The 15521-nt window shown below is 30.0% G+C and overlaps 3 protein-coding genes across 9 annotated transcripts in view; 1 reads left to right on the top strand and 2 right to left on the bottom strand.

Annotated features, from left to right (window-relative positions):
• The window catches only part of LOC111276437 (uncharacterized), an 83832-nt gene that overhangs the window by 3569 nt on the left and 64742 nt on the right, over nucleotides 1-15521 (bottom strand). The gene's annotated exons all lie outside the window — the stretch shown is intronic.
• On the bottom strand, nucleotides 371-1096 carry LOC111276499 (stigma-specific STIG1-like protein 3). Its single transcript, XM_022862242.2, has one exon. It carries the CDS (start codon nucleotides 916-918, stop codon nucleotides 451-453), a length of 468 nt encoding a protein of 155 aa, XP_022717977.1. The 5' UTR covers nucleotides 919-1096; the 3' UTR covers nucleotides 371-450.
• On the top strand, nucleotides 3911-9027 carry LOC111275657 (uncharacterized). Of its 7 annotated transcripts, none has more exons than XM_089754842.1 (6): nucleotides 3911-4265; nucleotides 5155-5197; nucleotides 5348-5508; nucleotides 5661-5721; nucleotides 5977-6774; nucleotides 7149-9027. In XM_089754842.1, exons 4-6 carry the CDS (start codon nucleotides 5716-5718, stop codon nucleotides 8637-8639), a joined length of 2295 nt encoding a protein of 764 aa, XP_089610968.1. In that variant the 5' UTR covers nucleotides 3911-4265; nucleotides 5155-5197; nucleotides 5348-5508; nucleotides 5661-5715; the 3' UTR covers nucleotides 8640-9027. The 7 variants fall into 7 exon arrangements, with proteins under 7 accessions (XP_089610968.1, XP_089610966.1, XP_089610969.1 ...); XM_089754840.1 differs by having other exon boundaries at nucleotides 5148-5197; XM_089754843.1 differs by having other exon boundaries at nucleotides 5148-5197; nucleotides 5655-5721.

The raw sequence follows: 15521 nt of genomic DNA, 5'->3' as shown, positions 1-15521 counted from the left end.
AATTAAATCGATTTAATCCATTAATGCTAAAACCAAATTATAAGCACCTCTAATCATAGGATCTTTTTTCAATGTATTCAAAATTAAAGGGATTTCAAATAAATGGTGAAGAAGATGAAGAATAGTATAAAAGGAAAAAGAGATGACTCATTCATATAAAATCCAAAATTCCTGTTTTGTACAACAATGGAATCAGTATACAATGAAATATCCTCCTCCTTTCTCCCTAACCCAAAAAAATGTGTAAGACTATAGCAACATGAAGCAATTCATCCATATTTTGCTCACTTTATATATGAATATATATATATATATATATATAGTTTAAAAACCACCTCAAATGTGAATTTTTTTATTATGTATTTGAATAAATCATGAATTTCATACGAACTCTTAATTATCTAATCATTTTAATTTCGATTACTTATATGTAATTTTTTGTATAAATACTTATGCATAATTACACATTCCATAAACGCAATATTCACCCGGATTGCACTGGTGATTGCAAGCCCCGCCGCAATGCCTTTTGTCGAAAGAAACATAGACGCACTCTCCCCGGTAGCAAACCTGGGTGAACTTGCATTTCCTCTTGCATGCACCACAGTTGAGGTCATCGATGACCAAATCCACACATTTGTTGTTGCAGCAAGTGGAGTTGTAGCCACCTTGAATGTAGCAAGCCTCTTCATCTTTGTGGCAACGGTCAGCTGCTCTAGGGTTCTTATCTTCATGCTTAAGGAAACGGCTCACCCTTTTGGAACGCATTGGCAACGGTTGATCATCATCAGCCTTTAGAGATTGAATGACATTGATCAAAGTAGGCTTTTCTTCTGCGACGCCGATGCTTTTCATTGCCAAAGCTATTGTTATAGCAAAGGTTAGAGCTAGAGTGACGATAATTTTGGTAAGTTCCATTTCCTATTGTGTGTTCCAATCTTGGATTCTTGAAGGGTTGGGAGATCTTTTGTGAAGGAAATGGGGGGATTGGACCTTGAGTTTATAAAAGGTGGAGGGATACTATGCAAGGAGTGTGATCGAATTCTTAAGCAACTTAGATGATGTTGCATTCATCCCAAGTTAGGCTCATAAATGTCATGGGTTTTGTTTAATTATATCATTAGACAATTGATGTAATTAAAAAATATCAAAATTTATTTGCATATCTTAAAAAATTCCTCTATGAATTTGTTGAAATTTAAAAATTAGATATATTTTGTTTATTGACGGTTGAATTAATGAACATACCATTAAAGTTGATATTCCAAAGTTTTAAATTCGAAAAAATTATATTCATGTAATTTTTTTTTTTCAATCAAAAAAATGATATAAATTTTTTTTTAATTTATTGCAAGAGATGAGGCTCAAAACCCAACCCAAACATAGAGGAAATCCACCATTGAAATTATTGCCAATTGATAAAATACATATAAATGTATCTATTTTAGAAAATATTTTTGAATACATAAATTTATTAAATCTATTCTCTCTTCGGAAATAAATTTGAAATTTATTTTTGTATAACTTTTAAATAAGTAAAATATGCATTCTATTTTTATAATTTATATATAAATATAATTTAAATTTAACGTTTTAAAATTATATTTTCAAACAATTAAAAACATACATTTCCATATATAATAACCAAAGAAGATTGATATATGGTTTTCAATATTCTTATAACCCTAAGCATGAACTTAGAATTTTTTTTTCTTTTTTTGGGTGGCTAAACTTTTATGAATTTTATTTTATAATAATTCATTATTTAATTGTTTTGTTAATAAAAGCTTGAAGCATAGGCATTGGCCATTTAACGACCATTGAGTCTTGACTTTTTAATGTCAAAGCTAGCTCCTGCACTCCATTAATGAACAGCAAAGGTGCGGACCACCCGGTTCCCTCATATGGCTGACCTGAGGAAATTTAGCCGTGCCTTACGGCAAAGCAAAGTTGGAATTTGCCATTTAAAGCAAAAAAAAAAAAAAAAGACACAGACCCTAAATTTGCAGCTACCTAACGTGTTTGGGGAAGGCAAAACTTCAGCTCAAAGGACTGCTAAGTTAAATTGATCTTATAAAATTTTTAATCTAACAAAAATAAATATGAGTTAGCGATGAAGAATCTATGATATGCATGATGTGTTTATTGTGCAACAAGTGATTAAGATTTATGTTATGGATTCGATTATGATGAATTTGAATTATATTAATTTTGATTTTTTTTAATTTAAATTATTTTGTTTCAAAATTTTACAATTTTATTTTTTTTAAATTATATTAGATTCAAATTGTTAATATTTTTAAATCAATTTAAATTTGATCACGAATTAATTGAAATAAATTGTCATACTTAGTTTGTTGGATTCACTATATTAATTAAGATGGCCAACTTTTTCGTAACCTTCTCTAAAACATGACAAATCCCGTCTATGAAGGATGGCTTTTTGTGAAACAGAAATATGTTAGTATTACTACTTGAAGAGAGGAAAGTTAATTTGGATTTCATTTGGACCAACTTCTATTTTCATAACCTTTAAACATTATTATATAATCCCATTCATTATATATGCTAATTTTGAATTATTGCCTAAAAAAATTTACAATTCATCTCTTTTTTTAAAAATAATATAAGTAATTAGGAATATTATGAAAAATACTAATTTCAAACTTATATTAATATTTTAAAAAAAAGAGAGTAATAAGATTCAAATATAAATTAATAAACATATCATCAATCATTATAGAAATTTCGTACTAAATATTTAACTTAATAATAAAATCATGCATTTCTTCGTTCAAAGAATGGGTTTAAATAAAAAAATTAAATAAATCCACCTCTCTTTACTTTTATTTTCATTATTTCAAATATCGAATATTACATCTACTTTAGGATAAAATATGAGAAAATAATATATAATAAATTTTTAAAAAATAAAATTTAAATTATAAATTTTTTTTTTAATATTCACCTCATTTTTTTCGTTATTTGGATTAAAAATAAAATGAGAAAAATAAACATTTGAAACTTGAAAGGGCCAGAGAAGGCCCATGAACAAAGGAAAAAGAAAGGGCTAAAGGCCCAAAGATCTTTAAAAGTGAGCCCAAAATGCAAGACGCAGAAGGGGACAAAAACGGTGCGCTTTGGAGGGAACGCAACGCGAAAGCGGCTATTGATTTTCATTGCTCTTTTTTAAAAAAAGAAAAGATTAAAAAAAAAAAAAATTGAACGTCAAAATTATTGTAAATGATTCGTCAGTATTCATTGAGTTTGATTGAGATAAATTATAAATTTGATTTGATCATTATTAAGTTAAATAATTTAATTTATCAAGTAATATATATTTGAATATATTCAAATAATTTTTAAATTTAATTTAATTTTAAAATTTAATATATTTTTATTATTTTAAATTAAGTATTGGATTCTTAAATTTATGTTTGGTAATCAAAAATACAAAAAGTAAGAAATATTTTTAATATTTAAAAAATAATATTTATACTTTTCATTTATTTAAAAAAAATAATCCACAATTTTCAAGTTAAAGAAAATCACAAGAAGAAATTATTTATCTTAAATCTTGTACTATTAATTTTGATATTCAAACTTTTTGTTTTGGTAAAAACCTAATTTGGGGTAAATAAATTATTTAATTTTTTAAATTAAAATAAAATATATTATATATGATAATTAAAAATAAATAATTATAAATATAAATAAAATTGAAATTTAAAATCTCGAGAACGAGTTTTGAACCAATCACTTTCGGTGATATTCAAACTTTTATTCATGGTTTTGAAAATAAAAGTTAAAAGGGTAAGGACAAAAGTAATATAAACAACAACTATAAGGGCACCATTGCAAAAAAAATTAACTCGCTTCTTCTTAGCCATTGTTTTTGTGGGGCTAACATATTCTTCAGAAGCAATATCATTAAACTGTCTTACTCTCTCTAGCCCACATTCCAAAGCAAATCCTTATTTGACTCCTGATGGATCTAGAGATGGTAGGCCGCCACGCGCTGCTCTTTGACGATGACGCCATGGCGGCGTTTGTCAACTCCTCGGAGGCTCTCGTCGACTGGAACTCCCTCTCCATCGATCGGTACGACGTGCGCCATCTCCTCTCCGGACCTCCTCTCTCACGAAAGAGGCGGCGCCACTTGTCATCTCCGCCGCAAACCGCCGATGATGCCTTGGAGTCCGAGCTCGATCGTGAACGTTACCTCGATTTGCCTCCTCCCTCTTCCTCGCGGTCTGATCAGCAAGGTGAGAAACGATAAAAATGTTTTTTTTTTTTAAATTACTATTTAATGTATGCAAAAATTTCATTGCTTCTATTTTTAATTGTTAATATGAACTGAATTTCTTGAATTTTATGAGATTTAATTTTTCCAATATTTGGAAAGTAAAGAAAGAATTATTGTTATTATTGCAATCTTTAGTTATAAAAAAATAAAAAATTTAACCTTTTAGGATAACTAAAAACATGATTTTAATTTAATTTATGCTCAGTTTTTCCCAAATCCCATCAAAAGCATGTTAATAAGAGTGACAACGAAACAGAGCTTTAATTTAGTTTTTTTTTTTTTTTTGGGGGGGGGGGGCAAATAAATTAGGTTATAGGTCTTGTTTTATTTAGCTTTGGTTTAATAAGGTTAGTAGGAAAAAAAAAACAGAAAAGAGCTTTCTATATGTAATGTTGTAAAATATGAGCTATGTGGAATCTTTGATTGTCTAATTCCTTGGTTCTTGTCACTATTGAGGCTTTTGTGCTTGACACTTGTCGGAAAATATCTCTAAAGAAACAGATGAAATCAAATATTATATTTGATTTTGAGCTTGTTTTATCAAAATCATTACATCTTAAAAGCCATTTGGTTTAAGTTACTCTGCTTGAGTAACTAATGCTGGTTTCTTGTTTATATTATCTTAAGCTTACTTAATTGGCTATAGGGTTTGAAAGATGTTTAACGAGAGTTTCCCAGTGCATGATTTACAAGGTTTTGTTGCTTACGAGTATTGCTGTTTGCATTATGGAAATAGATATGCTTTATTGTTGTTTATTTTGAAGATGGTATTATGCTGAGCAATTGGGTGATTACTTTCTAGTTTGCATGAACATTGTATATTTTGTACTGCTTTTCCAAGGTTGCAGGAAGGAATCTAGTTTGCAACAGTTTCGTGTTTCAGAGAGACAAGTAAGAATGTTACAACCTTACACTAGCATAATCCTAGCTAGTTTCTTTTTGTGTTTGTTGTTGGTTCTGTTCGCTATGTGTTTCTAAAAGTGTAATTTCGTAATGGCTGTACATAGAAGTGGTTTTGATTCTGGTTTATTTTGCTTCCAGGTGGACATAATGATGAGGAACCTGACACTGCTGGTGGTGGCTATAATTCTGTTCCCTTTTCATATGGAAAAACTGGTGAATCCAATGAGCTAAAGGATACTGATGCAGAATCTAGTTTTCGGCCACCCTTTCCTGTGCCTGCAAGCTTACTTCAAAACCTAGTAAGTACATGGTTATCTTATTAAAATATATCTTTACTTCTTTTTTGTATACTCTAGATATAATTGTCTGTTTGATACTTATCCAATGTGGCTGTGTGATAGTTGAGTAAGGTGCATGTGTTATTCTAAGGCTTACAATGTCTAAGTTTCAGATGCTCGGAGCGCAGATGCAGTTCTTGTTTCCTTTTGATGTCATGACAAGGGGGCATGCAGGTGGGATTAGAATGATAGAAATTCGTTACTTTTCTGGAATCTTATTCACTTGAGCAAATGGGATGATACATATCTTCCTAGGAGTTCTGTTTCTTGATCTTTGTGCTTATCTGAATATATGTGAGATTTTGTGGTTTTCTTTTTTCATTTTTCTATGGGATTATTAGTAAGTTTTCAATCACTGTTGGGACTTTGCAATTGTTAAATTCTCATTATTAACTTGAAAGCTTTTTTCTTTTTCTGTCATTTCTTCAGCCTCCCACAGAGAAAGTACATCAGATCATGGCAAGGACAGCTATGTTTGTAAGCAGACATGGTGGACAATCAGAGATTGTTTTGAGGGTCAAACAGGGTGACAACCCGACATTTGGCTTCTTGATGCCTGATCATCCACTTCACCTATACTTTAGATTTCTTGTTGATCACAAAGAACTTTTGAACAGCAACTCTGTTGATGAAGAAAGCAAAGCTGGCAGTGCACTTGATCAGGTGGGTGGTGTTAGAGGAGGTGGTGCATTATCTTTGCTTGGTACTGTATACGATTCTGGAGAAGATGAGGAAGGAGCAATGGAGAATGCTACTGATGCTAAGAAAAAGAAATCTGTGGAAGCTGGGGTTGCTATTAATAAAACATCAACTGATGGACCAGAGCAGAAAGAATCTTCTACAAGTGTCAATGGGAAAGATGAGACAGTAACAAAGCATTCAGCTCCTTTAAAGGAAAAGGCTTCTCTGATAAAAAGAAATCTTTCGATAACAAAAGTTATGGCTGGAAGAACAACTGGGCTGAAGAAAGAAAGTGATGCCTCTGCTGCTGAGAAATCTCGAGCTTCTTCTTTGCCACCCACATCAAAAGTTGAATTACCAGTTGTGGAGCCTTCATCTGATTTAAAGAGAGTGGTTGATAAGATTGTTGAGTTTATCCTGAAAAATGGTAGACAGTTTGAAGCAGTTCTGGTTGAACAAGATGTTAAGCATGGGAGGTTTCCATTCCTGTTGCCATCCAATCTATATCATCCTTATTATCTAAAAGTTCTTAAAAAAGCTGAAAGGGTACGATTCTCACTTTTCAATGTTCTGCATAATGTCTCTGTTTCTTATGAGATTCTTTTTAGTAAGACAAATTTATTGATTCTGGATTGGCATGGGTTAAAACAGCTTGAATAGGACCTTCACCATTTTTTTTTCCCATACGTTTCCTCTTTTGCCAAAATGTTGCTTATGTATTGACTTGTCACTTTGATTTTCTATCTATTTTTCCTTTTTTTTTTTATAATTGGTTTGGTATTGCATATTCATTCATATCAAATGTTGTGACTGACCTCTGATTGGATCACGAAAGCAAATTCTTTGGTTCTATCTTCAACACAGAACTACAATATTTTGTCACTTTCTTCTGCTGATGTTAGATCCCTCTTCCTCTGCAGTCAAAGTTTCCTGGTAAAGGATTTATTTCTGAGAAGCATGATTCATCCAGCCTTGGGGTAGAGAAGAAAGCCGCTTCATCCCGAGAAAGTGATAGTGTATCTGTTGGATCTGACATACCCTATGATTCTGATAGGAAAGAGAAGTTTAAAATGGTAATCAGCAAATCAAAGAAGGATGGACAAGATCCCCCTACCCAAGCTACCCAGCCACAAATTGGAATTAGTGTGGATGCAGCTGCAGCAGCTGCCATTCTTCAGGCTGCCACAAGAGGCATTAAGAATCCAAATATAGAAATTCTTTCAAAGACGTCATTAAATGGTAGCAGCCAGGCCCCTAGTAGTGAGGGTGGGCATGCCTCTAGTTTTGGTAGTCTCCTTTCATCTCAGCGTCAGGGTTCCAACCAGAAACCAGAGCAGAAAAGGGAGCCAAGTGTTTCTGGTCCTGTTGCCAATGCTATTGCAAAGACAGCAGCTATTGCAGCTGCAAGTGAGGCTGATTCCTCTGAGGCATGTTTGACAAAAGAAGAGAAGTTGAAAGCTGAGAGATTGAAACGGGCAAAGATGTTTGCCGCCATGGTAAAAGGTGGTTCTGCACCACTTAAAACTGAACCATCACGAGGCTTATCTGCTGAACTACCAGAGTCAGGGGTTTCTGGTTCAGGTGTGGATGGTGGAAGTCTTTTCAGAAAAGATGGGGAAGGCTGCTCAGTTGCATCGGATGTTAATACTTCCGATAAAAATGAAAAGCATGAAAAGATGTATTCTGGTATTGATCATAATGAACGGCGATCAAAGAGGAAGTATCGTTCAAGATTGAAAAGACATGAAGAGGATAGCAGACGGGAGGAGGAGGAAGAAGAAGAGAAAGTTAGGGAGCATTCGGATAAAAAACGGAGATCTCATCACTCCTCATTCCGTACTAGGGATAGGCGTAAACATAAGAAAAGGCATTCCTCTTTGAAGGATCACGATTCTCGACATCAACATAAGCATGATAGTAGCTCTGATGATGAACGAGGTCATAAATCAGACTACTCTGTGAGTGACCAACATCATTCTCGCCACAGACAGAAGCGAGATAGCTCTTCAGATACTGAACATCGGTGTTCAAGATTTGGACATGAGCATAATAGCTCCTCTGAGGATGAGCATCGATGCTCTAGACACTGTCACAGGCATTGTAGCTCCTCCGAAGATGAGAATCAACGCTCTCGCCATCGACATAAGCACCATAGGTCCGCCAATGGTGAGTACCGTCATCAAAGGAAGAGATCTCACTCAGGAAGAGAGATGGAATTGGAGGAAGGAGAGATTTGTGCAAAATCAGATCAATGTAAATTGAGTGAGGGCAATGGTGCAAGTAGGGAAGCTTCTGTGGATATTTCAAAACCAGATGCAGAAGAAAAGGCTCCATCTCTGCCTTCTGAAACCACCACGGTTTCCAATGATTTAAGAGCCAAAATTCGAGCTATGCTGATGGCCACCTTGTAATTAGCAACACGACCTTGATTTTTAGTCTGTATCTTACAGTTGCCATGTCTGTATTGCTCTTTGGATGTTCAGTGAGCGCCATATCTGGGCATTCTCCATCGATTCAAGCACCATTTGAAAAGGATGAAATTTCTGGTTACCTCTGGATATGAGTCCTGATTTTGTTTGTTTCATAAATCTGAGATCTTGTAAGACATGAACATGTCTAGTTAATGGTTAATCTTATATCATCAGCTTTGGCTGAACTTGAAGGCTTCAGAACATGAAACCTAGGTTTGGTTAAAAGTTGAAAGTAGAACTTGGAAACTAGGGCTTGATCAAGGGGCCCCCCAAATTCCCAATTTCTTATGAGAAATCTCAATCAAGAAATGGAGTTTTATATAGGAAATTTCTAGCCAAATCCGAAAAGTGATGATCTATTAATTTCAATGATTAGAATTCAATTGTCGGAAAATTTATTTACAAAAAGAACAAGGAAAATTCTTTTCTGTCAATGATTTTTTCTGAGTTGGAACTCAAATAGTTCATTACTAATGACACAAATGGTAGCAATTAAAAGTAAACAATCTAGTCAAGCTTATGCTGAGTTCACAAATATTCTCATTGACTATAGCTTTTACAGAATTATTCAGACTGAAAAACTTAAGATTTTGACCCTTCAATCAATACAAAAACAAACTCATTATCTCATAATTCTAATCAATCAAAAGAATGAATCAATGAAATATTTTACAGGGCAACTAAAAATTCTTTTCTTTGCCAAAACACTATCTATTTTATATTCTCCCCTTCTAATACAGGTGCTCCACCTATTAGCTGAAGAACAAATATCTAAAAAAAAATGTCTTTTTCCCGATTATTTGGAAAACGAGATTGATATTTTTTACGAGTATTTATGTTGGACCTAATAAATTTACGAAAAATTATTTTTTTATATTCTTTAAAAGAATTTAAAATTGAGGCAATTAAGAGAGAAATAAATTCTTTTATCAGTTGAGTCATCATTTGTTGGTAAATAGAATTGACTTTATCAAACTTTTTTTTTTTTTTTTTCATTTTGCATGATAGAATTGAACCACCCTAGTGGCACTCAATTTATAATATTAAATTACAAGTGAGGAAAATGAAAAACCAACTTCTCAAGTAAGCTGGAGATAGAAGAAAAGAGTGATTTGGGCTCACATTTTTCTATACAATTTCTATTAACTTACGATAATGAGTAATTATTATTTTGTTTTGAAGCTTCAACATTAAAGGAACTTTGGGTTTGAATTTGAGCATATGGAATATAATTCCTTTTTGTCAAACCCATAGCTGTCATGCCAAGACAGAAAGTGGAACCACAACTTTTCACAATAGCCCAAGAAATTTGGTGAGCTATGCCCTAGGAGGGTAATTTGCAAGCTAGGCTTAGGTTTATAATTGAATTTGGTGATTCAATTTGCCACAATTTGGAGTATGGTTTTACAATACAATTAATAGAATTATATAAATATTTATGAACTTTTGAAAAGAGACCAACTATATATATAATTTATTTTTTAATTATAATACGATATTAAATAATATTTTTAGATTTTATCTAAATTTAATCCTTTGAATTTGAAAAAGTATTCACTTACGTTAACGTGATATATTAAAAATTTTATTTTTGAAATATTTTACAATAATAGAATTCTAATTGAAAAAAAAAAGAAATTTTTTTTTATTTATCACTCATAACTAGGTATAATCTAGTTATTAAACAATTTAATACATATAAAGGCAACATTGAAAATCAAAACAAAACAAAAAAAAGGAAAAACCCTAAAACGTTAGAAACTTTAGTGACCCATTTAATTTTTGTGGTCAAAGGCAAAACATTGTACTATATCCAATTTCACCATCAAAGACTGATAGTTGAGAATCCATTTTCCCAATCAACTGATTAAGAAATATATTTTTTTGTCTTTTCTTTCTTTAGGTAATAATGTTAATCCTTTATATATATCCAAAATTTCAACCTGACATTTCCCCAATTTTTTTCAAAGTCTGATACCTTTCTTCTTTAAACATTCACAAACCAAAGTTTATATATAGAATGCCAAATTGAAGAACAATAATTTCAGTCAAGTTGGTTTAACTATAGTTTCATTTTCCATCATCAAATTTACAATGCTTGACTGAATTAAAACTATGTAATAATATATTTTAAATTTAAAAACAAATAGAAAATAGAAGCAATTAAATTTGATTGTATATATATTTATATATGATCTTGGTGAACTAGTCAAAGTCATATAAGCTACCCAGAATGATTTATAATATACAATAATTTTGAAGTAGTTGTTCTATCACATTTATCATGAATATATTTTGTTTTTAATTCATATTTCCCACAAAATTAACAGAAGCAATTACCAGACTCCATTTGGACTTCTATTTCAATTATAGTTTTTAATAGGAGATGGTTTGAAGTACTCAAGTGGAAAATGTTTACCCAACACTCTCAATTTTCCAATTACGTAAGAACACATATGTTATTAGTTTGCTTTATTTCACATTTTGGGTCTTGAAAAAAATATTTGAAAGCAAAAGCAAATTATATGGAACTAGAAAAAAAAAAAAAAAACTGAAGAAAACTAAACCTCTTTTGATCCTATATTTATACTTCATGTTGATTTGATTTCTATAATTCGATCAAAGATACCTTCAAATTTTACCTAAACCTAATGATTTTTTCTCTGAATAATTTTGAAATCATGCTTTCTTACATCAACACGTTATATTCAGGATTTTACTTTCAAAATTTTGCTAAAAGAATACTAGTAATGAGAAAGATGATACTGAATATTTCTTTCATATATAAGGGAACAAAAGAAAGAAAGAAAAAAGAAAAGGAAAGAAAAGAAAGTCATTGTCAATTATCTTCAATGAATGAGCCATGCAAGCCAAGAAAGGAGCTAGCATGGAAAATCTTGGCCTGCAAACGTCAGTTTAAGTTGGACTTTGGCTATATAATCTTCCCTTAGATTTTCAACTAATCATTATTTACTACAAATTTATTAATTTCGTGTAGCAATGGCCTATCACTTCATTTTCAAAATGTTTTTTTTTTTTTTTTGCACATACTTCTTTTAAAACCAATTAGCTGACACCAACTGTTTCGGACTCAGGATCAAATTAATAATTTACTTTATTTTTATATTTTTGTGTTATAAGGGTAAATAAAGAATTAGGTATTTGAGTAAATTATGGTCAAAATAGGGCTTGCACTTGGGAAGACGTGGTACCTTTAGGGCATGGCAAGGTTAATCCCAATTAACTTCATTTTTTTTTTTTTTTGGGTTTTGATTACTAATTTAATTTATGTGCATTTAGCTAAGACGTTTCTTTTTTAATTTTTTTATATTTTTTATTTAGAGATTGTTAAGTACTGAATCTTGATCATTGAAATTAAAAGTTTAACATTTTATCAAAATATCAGCAATGTTTTTCAAGTTGGACATTATGTTTTTTTGTACTTTTCTAGCTTTAAATAATTAATAATGGCTTTGAATTAAACTTAGCCAGCTATTCCCTAATAAGCAAAGGTGAAAAACCTCAAAGTTTTTTTCATCTTTTGACTTAGTACCCATTGAATGTATAGCTATGCCCAAGCCTATCTCTATTAACCTAATTCAAGCCTTAAAATTTTCCCCTTGTTATAATGAACAAAACCATTCTTTCAATGACCTTTTGAACAAGGCATACTTACTTACTTAGCTCTAGAACTATTGGATCGAAATTTCGAGATAAAGGGAGAAACAAAGATGCATTTAAGTGAGAACAAGAAAATCTCATCAATATATATATATATATATATATATATATATATATAGCAAATCATAATTCATTCTTGATTACACTTTGATGATAAGATGGGACCAATATTAACATGACTAATCTAAGTCATATAATTTTTTAAAACTCCAAGATATATAACATATCTCTATTGTTGATTTATTCAAATTTTTAACGATGTTTTTCAAATTAAACTGTCTGTTTTAAGCTTCAACGTGATCCTTTGTACACAAACAGTTTAATAATAACTTAAAAATTATATTCGTGATCTATTAAAATAAATTTTAAGGTTTACATGCTTGAACACAATCACCCTTTCTATCTTTCAGTCGCTAGAAGTATCTGAAGAATAGTTTGATGTGTGGTTACTGTTTTCTTCTTTACCCTAACCCATATATATATATATATATATATATATATATATAAGGTCTAACTTTAATTACATTGAAACCAATTAAAGCTAAAGGAAAAAAAGTCTATTTTGATGACATTAAATAGTAAACTTTTGGTTAAGGGAAGCGAAAGCTTTTGTCATCATAAATAGTGAAATTCCAAGTTATTAAGGAACTTACACAAGTTAGTACTAGTTTGAAGTTTGAAGTCCAAGTTCGGCTCACGTGTTGTTAACTTCTCAAAGGCGAAATGATGGAAAAAGTTTCCCAATTTGTCACACACTTTTTCGTGATATTTGAACATTTTGGACAAAGCAAAGAAAATTAAAAGGTGAGAAATTCATGAATATATATATATATATTTATATATAAAATCAAATGCAGACTATTTTTTAGATCAATTACAATGTCATTAGAATTTACACTTAAAAATTAAAGATTTGAGAGAATTTATGCTTGTAATATCCTCTTCAATAAGATAAATAATAGAGCATGAGGTTTAAGGGTAGATTAAAAATTTCAAATAGATATACATATATATATATTTGAAGATCAATTGACATGTTATTGGAGTTAACACTTAAAGATTATGGGTTTGATGGAGCTTATACTCATAATATCCTCTTCAGTCAGGTAAATAATAGAGTAAAAAATTTAAGAGTAGATTATAAATTTCAAATAAATAAATAAATAAATATAATCAAATAATGTGATAAGAAGAAGCCGCATGAAAAACCCTTTTTCTTTAGTTTTGACTTTAATCTTTTGTTTTTTCAACAACTCCATAATCAATGATTAAGAAAAAAACAGTGATAGAACAAAACCATGTGATTCAAAATGTTCATGTTGATTGTTTTTGGGGAGTTGTAGATTTCACTGCGAAGAAGAGGTTAATTCAAACACACATGTAGCTAAATTTTTTTAAGTATTTGATAAAGTTATGATTTAAATTTTAATTGTTAAAATTAAAATTTTAATATTTTATTAATAAAACATGTGATCAAAAATTTTTTTCTTTTCGACGAACTTCAAATAAATGTTGCCATAAATATACTTTCTAATTTTATAATTAAGTCTAGATAATTAGGGTTGGTTTTTGACTTCCTGTTTTATATCATTGAAAATCAATAGTTTCCTCTTAGTACAAAGAAAAATCATTAATTTCAATATGAAAATAATAAAAAAATTATTTTGTAAATAAAGAATTATATGTGTATATTGGTATATATCAGAAATATATGTATTTTGAAAATATGATATTTTTGCCAATATTATTAATATTAATTTTTTCTTATAAATAAAATATTAATTTACGTTTTCAAAAAAAAAAAAGAAAAAAAAAAACTTCTCATGGTAATATTTTCATTTGAAAGTAATGAGTGAAAATTAATTTATCAGAGAAAAAAAAAAGAAAAGAAATTGGCCGTCATGAAAACAAATGTTCGCACGATCAAAAATGCTGACCGGTCAAACAAAAGTGGGGTCCACAATAGTACTAAAGAATCCTGGCCGTCGATATCGTTGACTCTTTCGCTTTTACCCTCACGTGGTATCAACGTAAGACCAATCAGGGCGGTGTGTTTTAGAACCAGTCAAAAGCAAACCACTCTTTTTCATTTCTGTGGTAAAAACTTTCTTATTTGATAGGACTTTGCAATTTTCTTGTTTATTTTTAATAAAAAAATGTATTTAAAAAATAATTAATTATTCCATATTTTTAGCCTTCTATCAATCCTAAGAAAATTCATTTACAAATGCTGACTAATATTAATTTATTTTTTATTAATAAATATATTATAATGCCATTAATAAATATAAAGTGTTTATGCCAAATTTTGAATCCATTTTGATAAAAATTCATATTCAAAGGTTTGGTAACACATCATTCAAAACTGTATTATTGATTTGAATTTTGTATTAAACAAATCTAAAATTTGGAATCACATCATTTGTAAATATTAAAGAAGTATAGCATTTTTTATACGGATAATATTTCATTTGGCTTTTGAATTATTATACATTTTCTAATATGGTACTTAAATAAAAAAAATTTCTAATCAAATACCTAAACTTTATTTTCATGTATGAAATTATCCTAATCCCTTAACACCATTAGATAATATTGATGTGACATTTAAATACTAATGTGAATGACATATTATTATCATGTGATTTAAGATATAATTGTCACGTATCATTTTTAAAAAATAAAAAAAAGTTTTTAAAATAGAATTTGAAAGAAAAAGTTTTTTATTTTTTATTTTTTAAAAATGACACGTGACAGTCACATTATTGTCACATAATAATCAAGTGTCATCCACGTCAGTAATTAAGTGTCATATCAACGTTATCTAATGATTTTAAGGGGTTAGGATGATTTTAAACACGAAAATAAAGTTTAGGTAACTGATTAAAATTTTTTTTTGTATAGATAATACATTAAAAAAAAAATACAATAGTTCAAGGACTGAATAGAGTATTATCCTTTTTTATAATATGTTTACATATGTTTTCAAATTTTATTTAAGGCTCCATTTGCATGAACGATAAAATTGATTTCGATGGGATTGAAAATAATAATAAAAATTATTATAACTGCAATTGAAAAAAAAATTTTAATGAGAAATTTATACGAAATGAATTAACTTGAAATTGATATTTAAATTCA

Source organism: Durio zibethinus, chromosome 25, assembly GCF_047325235.1.
Source record: "Durio zibethinus cultivar Kanyao isolate XHJ-2024 chromosome 25, ASM4732523v1, whole genome shotgun sequence".
NCBI classification, from domain to species: domain Eukaryota; kingdom Viridiplantae; phylum Streptophyta; class Magnoliopsida; order Malvales; family Malvaceae; genus Durio; species Durio zibethinus.
The sequence above is the reverse complement of the archived record's forward strand: the minus strand, read 5'-3'. Positions and strand labels throughout refer to the sequence as shown.

Coding starts and splice junctions, on each gene's coding strand:
- LOC111276499 (XM_022862242.2), bottom strand. CDS start 918: ATGGAACTTACCAAAATTATCGTCACTCTAGCTCTAACCTTTGCTATA.
- LOC111275657 (XM_022861130.2), top strand. CDS start 3,989: ATGGATCTAGAGATGGTAGGCCGCCACGCGCTGCTCTTTGACGATGAC. Junction 5,509..5,976: donor CAAGCTTACTTCAAAACCTA/GTAAGTACATGG, acceptor TCATTTCTTCAG/CCTCCCACAGAGAAAGTACA. Junction 6,775..7,148: donor TTCTTAAAAAAGCTGAAAGG/GTACGATTCTCA, acceptor CTTCCTCTGCAG/TCAAAGTTTCCTGGTAAAGG.